Source organism: Arvicola amphibius, chromosome X, assembly GCF_903992535.2.
Source record: "Arvicola amphibius chromosome X, mArvAmp1.2, whole genome shotgun sequence".
Lineage (NCBI taxonomy): Eukaryota > Metazoa > Chordata > Mammalia > Rodentia > Cricetidae > Arvicola > Arvicola amphibius.
In genome coordinates, this window is record NC_052065.1 from 70004194 (window position 1) to 70012979 (window position 8786).

General features: G+C 42.5%; 1 protein-coding gene across 1 annotated transcript; it reads left to right on the forward strand.

The window, feature by feature from the left end:
* The first annotated feature begins 7481 nt into the window (after positions 1–7481).
* On the forward strand, positions 7482–8567 carry Pou3f4 (POU class 3 homeobox 4). The gene has a single exon (XM_038317326.1). It carries the CDS (start codon positions 7482–7484, stop codon positions 8565–8567), a length of 1086 nt encoding a protein of 361 aa, XP_038173254.1.
* Positions 8568–8786: the final 219 nt, after the last annotated feature.

The window sequence follows — 8786 nt, forward strand, 5'->3', positions numbered from 1 at the left end:
ACACTCATACAAGTATCATCTCATGAAAGAATCCCAGTTAGCAGGAGATGGGAAGACTAAGAGAGCAGAGCTAGAAAAAGCATCTTTCTATGACGGATCTGGGCATTACTTGGGGAAAAGTCAATACTTTGGGTGCTTTGACTTAACATGGGCCTAAAGAGGTTAAATGAGTTTAAATGTACTTAGGCCTAGGATCAGTTTGCACTGTAAGATGCCAGTGCTGCTCAGGGACAAAGATTCTCAGCAAGATCAATCTAAGGCACTAGAGTGTTCAAAAGACCCTGGAATATCACAGTGGCTTTGATGTATGCACTAGGTTCCTAACTCATTCCTCCATCATTAGGAAGAAGAAATCTACCTAGCTTCTACAATACAGATTCTGCTCCAAACAGAAGACTATAAACACAGAAGTGAGGGGTCATGGCAACTAGGGACTAGCAAAAATAAATCCCTTCTTTTTTTCTGGGGGGCTGTATTCGAGACAGGGTTTATCTGTAGCTTTAGAGGCTGTTCTGGAACTCGCTCTGTAGACCAGGGTGGTCTCGACCTGTCTCTGCCTCCCCGAGTGCTGGGATTAAAGGTGTGAAAGGTGTGTGCCACCCAACATCCGGCTCAATATATCCCTTCTAATAGCTGTCTTGTTTTTGCAATAAAACTCATTTGACTCAGAGAATTACCATTTTCAGATTTAAGACAAGATTTCTCAGTTGAATATTCACAGTAACCATGACCCTTCTCCACCCCCAATGCAACCACCAGAACAAAACACCTCTATTTGTATACATTCAGAAGCTAAGGTCAGCCCAAGTTTACTTCATTTGGGGTAATAACAAAGATCCCCAGCAAGTGTAGGTTCCCAGATTTCTCCTCTCACTTTGGGTCAATTCTTTGCTTATTGTTACCTGTGTTTCTCCTTATTTCGGTGTAAGTAGAATTGAAATTGCCAGAACACCAGAACACATAGCATGCTACCCTCAAGTTAATTCACTAAGTAAGATGACCTAGTGAAGGGCTAGGTTCTTCTACTAACCAATTGAGCTTGTATACCTTGAAAAGAGGCTCTTTAAAAGTTTTATTGTTGAATATAAAATGCACAGGCAGACATGTGCACACATATGCATAGGTACAAACGCATACTATGGACTGACTTATGTATCCATAGGAACTGGAAACCAAGTATGAGATTAGATACACCTCTTCTGAAATAAAGGAGTTAAACAGACCCCACAAATCCAGAGCCAGAGCAAAGTGATATCAGTACAAAGAAACATTACAGAAGACGGCGATTTTAAGAACACCCAGAAAGACAGCATCCCTTCTCCAAGAACTAAAACTACATTCACAAAAGTGGGAGCATTGATATTCTTGATTTTAAACAAGGTCCCAATATATCTTTATAGAGTTAAAATTTTCCCCAATGTTTGTGTGAGAGATGTATATGTCTGTCTAATAGCCCTTAACATTGTTCTGTTTCTGCACTTTCTATGACAATTTTAAAAGGTCTAAGTTAAAATATATGGCTGTATTTGATCCCTTGGTTTTCCCTACTATGTGACTCCAAAAGTGGTAAGATTAACCCTGAATATTCATCAAATTATGCACTAAAGATGCTTTCATAAGGAGTTAATATTTCTATGTATAGCAAAACCTTCCTATATTCTCATACATGTTAAGGTTTAAGGAATGCTAGCCATTTCAGATATATAGTAATCACTAAGGACAGAGTATAAGGGCAGAGAACATGGGATCTCTAAGTGAAACCTGAGCATTTTTACAAATACTCATGTTAAAAACTTAATCAGTCTATGAAGAAAGAAATTAATTTCAATTTGGATAAGCCCTAGTAACCACTAAAGTTACTTATTTTAAAAGCAATACTGTTCAACTAGTTGAGTTTTATAGATGCTTCCAATATTAGTCCATAGAATTTAAAACAATAAGTCACCTTTGCATGCCCTCTGATTGATGATGCAGATAGAACTTTTTTCTCATCTTTAAATACATCCACCATTTCTGACTTTGAGATTAATTTAAATAGAAAAAAAGATTGCTGCCATTTATGTATAGAGTCATTCTGTGACTCCATATAAAACCAAAAGAACAGTAATTCTGTATGAGATCTGTACTTTGTAAAAGTCTCAACTGAGTCTCACAAAGCTAGACTCAGGCAGCAGTGCAAAACAAGTGACTGCCAACCAACCCCCTCACAATTATTCTTAGACACCTCAAATCCTGATGGGAGGGGTGATAGCCATGCTGAGTACTACACAGTTTTGTCTCCTTAGAGTTCATTCCCCGGGACCCCATAAGATCAGGGTTCATGTACTGACAATAGCTCAAGCAAGGGAAGAGGTGACCCCAGTAGAGAAACTGAGACTGGGTCAAGGAGATCTGGGAATGTAGCTGTGGAAACAAGCATCCTTTCCCTAAGCAGCCAGGGTCTCTATTGTCTCTTCTTATATTTTAACCATCCTGTCTGTGCCTCAGCCACACAATGCCATAGCATTTCCCCCATCAACATTAAATTTAGCTAGCAAATGTCTAGTTCTCACAGATTGTGGTATTCATATAAAATTGTCATGTATAATATTGTAGTTTTGTACATTACCCTGTTTCTGTTATAGTTTCTACTTTATGCTACTGGTTCTTCACACTCAAGAAAAGATAAGAGACTCTTAAAATGAACTTCATTGCATTTGTGTCCTTGATATTAGCTAATGCTGTCAAAATTATTGTATTTTAAATTATACCCCAGAATATGGTGAGATTTTTTTCCTTACCTTGTTATAGTTTTTAAAAGATAAAGAATATTTTAAAAGAAAGACAGATGGAAAAAAAGATGGAAGGAGAAAAAAGACAAAATAAAAACGGAAAGAAAGGAAGGAGAGGGATATATTAAAGGAGGTAAAGAGAATAACATAGTGCTCTGAGGGGTAGCTGTGCCTCCCATCCAAAACGTCTTATGGGCTTAGTGTACAGATGCGGGGAGGGGGAATGCTTATTTCTCTGCTCCTTTCAGAAGCTGTTCAATTGTTTCCACTTCTTTATAAGCTCCTGGCTTTCAAAAAAGAGAATGTGTGCTTGCCCCTAGCCAACCCAATCTAACTTGTCCTGTTTCCAGAGCGAACTTGTGTTGAAGGTGACGTTTTCAGTCTAGAGGTCATGCCCATGTGCCACATCCTACTATCTGCAGCTTCATGCTATATTACACACAAGGAAATCTGGCCTTTTAGACTCCTTTCCGGACTCCAACCCCCACCCTCTGCCAGCTTCAGCTCCTGACAGCCTTTCTCCTCCCTTCCCCAATTTGTACAAATAATGAGAATGCTTCATAATCTACACTCAAATATTAAATCTGCAACAGTCATGATCACCATGGCAGGGGCACTTTCAAAATGAGTCTGGATGCAGACTACCCAGCTGGAGCCATGCTAGCATGCTTCTACAGGAGGGAGACCTGAACCACGTTAATCTGCTTAATTTCTTTTGTGATTCCTTCCTTGCTTGGAAACAAGAGGCTTGAGCCTCTGCAAAGACACTCAGAAACTTGCATCCTTTGTTTTTTTTTTTTTTTTTTGAAGAAAAGCTATCTGAAACTTCCAGCCAATAAATAGATGAAAGTCTAAGAAAATCAAGCAAATCTTTCTTTTCCAAATGAATTGTACTGCCCTTATTGAAAAGAATAGAGGGGTGTGGAAAATGTGAGTTGGGAAACTAGAGTGTGAAACAACTCAACAGGGAATAAAGATGCTTTCCAATCCTTGTATGATCCAGGAACTGAAACTTCTACTGACTTGCTGGAGAAAGGTAGTGGATTTGCTACAATTACATTTCCTCCACTTCAAAGCCTAGTTCCTATCTAGGGGGACTTTTAGCTGCCCCAGCCCGCTAGGTTCCATAGCTTTTGTCATATAATTCAAACCATTAGCTCTAGAGGGGATAGGGGAATCAGACTGAGGACCTGGAGTGAACTTGAAGATCTGGATGAGGAGCACATCAAGATATGTCTTTGGCCCAGATGCCAGAGAGATCAAGCTTAGTAGGGGTGACTTGGAGTTTAAGGCAAATTGCAGTCTATGAAAAATAAGTTACCAGCTCTTTGCAACAGTAGCTTTGCTTGGACTTATTTTTCTCCCATGTCCAGACAGGGTTGTCTATTGAATGAGGCTCTTTTATTTTGCATGGGGCAGGGGATTTGTGACCATGGTCCCCCCTTTTATTCCTCTCTCTATGGAAACCCAGATCATGGGGAGAAATATGCAAGGCTAAATAAAGAGAAGCCACAGAAAGGAGCGCTTGAGAGCGGCATCTGTTACACTTGGGAAGTTAGACTGACAGGAGAGGGCTAAGGAAACCTCTCTAGTACATTAGTTATAACAGCAAGAAGATTTCACTACATGTAGATATTTTCTTCAGAACGCAAAATATGTCATATATAAGAAAAGACTTTTTACATCTGCTATAGGGAGTGATTGCACCTAATGAGAGACATTATCTATACTCACACACAGAAAAAAAAAACAATTTTTAAATGAGAGGAGGAAGAGGGGAGAGGAGAAAAGATTCAAGAGTTGAAGAGAGGGAAAGGAAGAGAGAAGGAAAGGGAATGGTAAGGATTTCTGCTCCTAATAAAAATCTAGTTTTAAATTAAAGGCTAGAAAACAGGGCTATGAAAAGCCTGTTCCTGGGTGTAGATGTATCCTCCTTACTACCCTCCCACTACCTCCTGACTTGGGACTAATGATCTGAGCTACTTTTGCTTTACTAGCAAAAGCTTGGTTACCAAAGAAATGCAAGGTCAAGACTAAGAGTAATGTGGACTCCAAACATTCTTCCTAGTCAGAACAAGAAAATGACGCCTTTTTACACAAAAAAGCTTTATCAGACTATAATTATCTTCACCACCTTAACAGACAGACTGAGAGAAGCAATACTTTCACCCAAATGCAGCTGCTAGGTGGGGGTGTTGAAAATACCAACAACCTGGCTATACTCATGATCGGAGTTTTACACATAGGGTTTCTTCAACAAATTTCCTCTGACCTTTCAGCTGACCCAACAAATACTAGCAAGCGATCACCAAACAGGCAGTCTAATCAAGCACCGAAAACTTCTTTTTGTTTGATTTCAATGAGTTCTTATTTCTTGAGAAGCGTAAGTTCAGGCACAAATTGGATTGCATTCTTGTAAAAGATAATGCATACATTCAGCAGTGAAAAACAGCCTACCTCATTCCTCCACAGAAAAGAGAAGACATAGAAACAGACACACAGAGATGGAGAGAAAGAGAGTGTCTGCGCACAAGAGTGTAAGAGGGAGGGAGGGAAGGACAGAGGGTGGGAGGGAGGGAGGAATGGAAGGAGGGAGGGAGACGGAGAGGCAGAGGGAATGAATCGATTTCTAGGTTAAAAGCAGATAAGCCCTTACAATAGGGCATCAGCAAATGAACCTACAATTTCAATGAAAAAGCAGGGTGAAGCAGGGAGGATGGCGAAAGATCCTCTCTGCCAATAATTACTAAGTGTTTATCTTTAAGAGCAAAAGAAAGATTTCAAACAGATGCCAGGTTTTCTCACCTAACAAACGCGCATTTACATTTACCAATCTCTGCTCCTATTACTTTGTGCTGTCATAAAAATAATCACCAATTTCACAGGAAATAGATACTCCTCAGCTATATAAAGGAATGACAGAATAAGCTCACCTTGCTTTTAATTTTTTTCTCATTTTCTTGCATTTTCTTCAGATCTGTCCTCTTAGAGAAACTAATGCCTTAATGACTTTCTGGTAGCTGCAAGCCTTCTTTTATTTCAGCTAAATATATGAAAATGTATGCAAATTTAAATCAAGCTTAACCTAGGAAGCTCTTGCAATATATTTAATGGAATTTCAAACCAATAAGGGAACTCTGATGCCGTCTTCTGTTAGAGCAAATATAATTACACAGCCAGGTTGCCTCCAAAATTAGCGAACGAAAGGTCATTAAAAAAAACTTCACATTTGGTATTGGGTGTTGTGTATTTATTGTCTTTTCCGAGGTAGTGTAATTGTAACATCTTTGCATTTCTACCAACTCTTCTTCCAAGCAACACCTTTGCGTGGGGCTGTGGAGCACATGGACTTGCTCTTCCCTAACTTGGAAAAGCCTAGGAGGGTATGTCTTTCCTTTAAACAAAATTTGAAAGCGGTCGGGTCCCCCAGGCTGAAAGCTAATTCAAGCTTTGTGGCAGCTGTGGAGAAATGGAAAAACTGTGTAAGATGCCTAGCCATCAAGATCTCTCTCCCGGTTTCTCTGTTTCTCTCCCTTTTTCCCACTACCCTTTTTTTCTCTCCCCCCACCTCCGGTCTTCTCTCTCCTTGTCTCTCTGATTCTCTAAATTTTGAAAGAACAGTAGAGGAAGCACATTTCTCAATATTTCTATCACTCTGCTAAGGAAGCAGGATGTAAACGTTTCAAAGAGTTTTTCCGGGGACAACACTGGGCTTGCTTGGTGTTCTGAATACTTTCCAGTCTGCCTGTTGGGAGCGGGTACTGGGTTTGCTGAGTGCGTCTAGGGTGAGTGTGGAAGACAGACGACTGCCTGCTTCAACAAGCAGCTTTTCTGACATAAGCTGAGAGACCTCTGATGGGAACTGACAGGGGAGCAAAGATAAAGTCAGATTTCCAATTAACCAGCAAACTTCAAACTGACTGAGTCTTCTAAGAAGCACTTTAAGATTTACATTCGCAAATCCTCAACTCTTCATGCTCTGAATCAAAAATTTAAGAAAAAAAAAGCAGAAATCTTTTTCCTAGAGCTTTTTTTGTTTCTTGTAAATGAAAAACATAAAAGGAGCAAAATAAATTAGAATAGCTTTTATTGGATCATGATTTTTTATTTTGGGCTCTGAAATAAAACATTGCGTTGCTCAAAGTTTGTAGATGCGTTTTATTTTGCAGTCCCCTCCACACAGTAACCCAAAGCGCTACCAAAATCTGAAAATTTTAATGCAGTAAGATCAAAATGACATTTTAATTTCTTTCTTCCTTCCTTCCTTCCTTTTTCTTTCTTTCTTTTTTAATTTCAGTAAGCTAAAGGGAGATCTGAAACCGAAGGTAGCCTCCTCACTTCCACTCTACACAAATATATCCCTTCTCCATCACAAACAATCACTTGGTCCCCGGGAGGGGGGAAAGGGTTAACTAAAAGAGCCGCTGCCACTCTGAGCTAGGCAGCCAATAGAGCCTAAAGATTGATTCACTTCCTGCTTGGGTCTCACTGAAACTCCGGAGCTTCGCCAGCCTAATTTGGAAAGCGAGCTCGGCCTCCCGCACCATCATTGGCTGAGTTTATGCCTGGCCAGGCCAAGTCGCACTGCGATTGGCCTTGGCGGGTGCCGGTAACCCGCGCTAGCGGCTTTGGTTCCCCCGCACCATAGATGTCAAAGGCTGAAGCTGCTCCGTTTGCCACATTATAACTAGTAGAGGATCCTCATCGACCATGGCCACAGCTGCCTCGAATCCCTACAGCATTCTCAGTTCCAGCTCCCTCGTCCATGCGGACTCTGCGGGCATGCAGCAGGGAAGTCCTTTCCGCAATCCTCAGAAACTTCTCCAAAGTGACTACTTGCAGGGAGTTCCCAGCAATGGGCATCCCCTCGGGCATCACTGGGTGACCAGTCTGAGCGACGGGGGCCCGTGGCCCTCTACATTGGCCACCAGTCCCCTGGACCAGCCGGACGTGAAGCCGGGACGCGAAGATCTGCAACTGGGAGCAATCATCCATCACCGCTCGCCACATGTAGCCCACCACTCGCCCCATACCAACCATCCGAATGCCTGGGGAGCGAGCCCAGCTCCAAACTCCTCCATCGCGTCTAGCGGTCAACCCCTCAACGTGTACTCGCAGCCGGGATTCACGGTGAGCGGTATGCTGGAGCACGGGGGACTCACTCCACCACCAGCTGCTGCCTCTACACAGAGCCTGCATCCAGTGCTCCGGGAGCCTCCAGACCATGGTGAGCTGGGCTCGCACCACTGCCAAGACCACTCGGATGAGGAGACTCCAACCTCTGATGAGTTGGAACAGTTCGCCAAACAATTCAAACAAAGAAGAATTAAATTGGGTTTCACGCAAGCCGACGTGGGGCTGGCACTGGGCACACTGTATGGCAACGTGTTCTCGCAGACCACCATCTGCAGGTTCGAGGCCTTGCAACTGAGCTTCAAGAATATGTGCAAGCTGAAACCCCTGCTCAATAAGTGGCTGGAGGAGGCCGATTCATCCACGGGAAGCCCTACCAGTATTGACAAGATCGCCGCTCAGGGCCGCAAGCGCAAGAAGCGAACCTCCATCGAGGTGAGTGTCAAGGGCGTACTGGAAACGCATTTCCTCAAGTGTCCCAAGCCTGCAGCGCAGGAGATCTCCTCGCTGGCAGACAGCCTCCAGTTGGAGAAAGAAGTGGTGCGTGTCTGGTTCTGTAATAGAAGACAAAAAGAAAAAAGAATGACTCCGCCTGGGGATCAGCAGCCACATGAGGTTTATTCGCACACGGTGAAAACAGATGCATCCTGCCACGATCTCTGACTGGAGGAAGCCAGAAGGTGGTCCATAGCACTGGGAGCAGTGCGGATATCATTCTCACTCCCTTCCTTCCTTTCATCACTACAGTCTTTATTGCTATCTCTCTAGCTTGCTAGCGCTTTCTTTCTTTACTCCACAGGGGTTTCTAACTTATGTTAAGAAAGGAAACACACACACACACACACACACACACACACACACACACACACTCACGCATTCAGG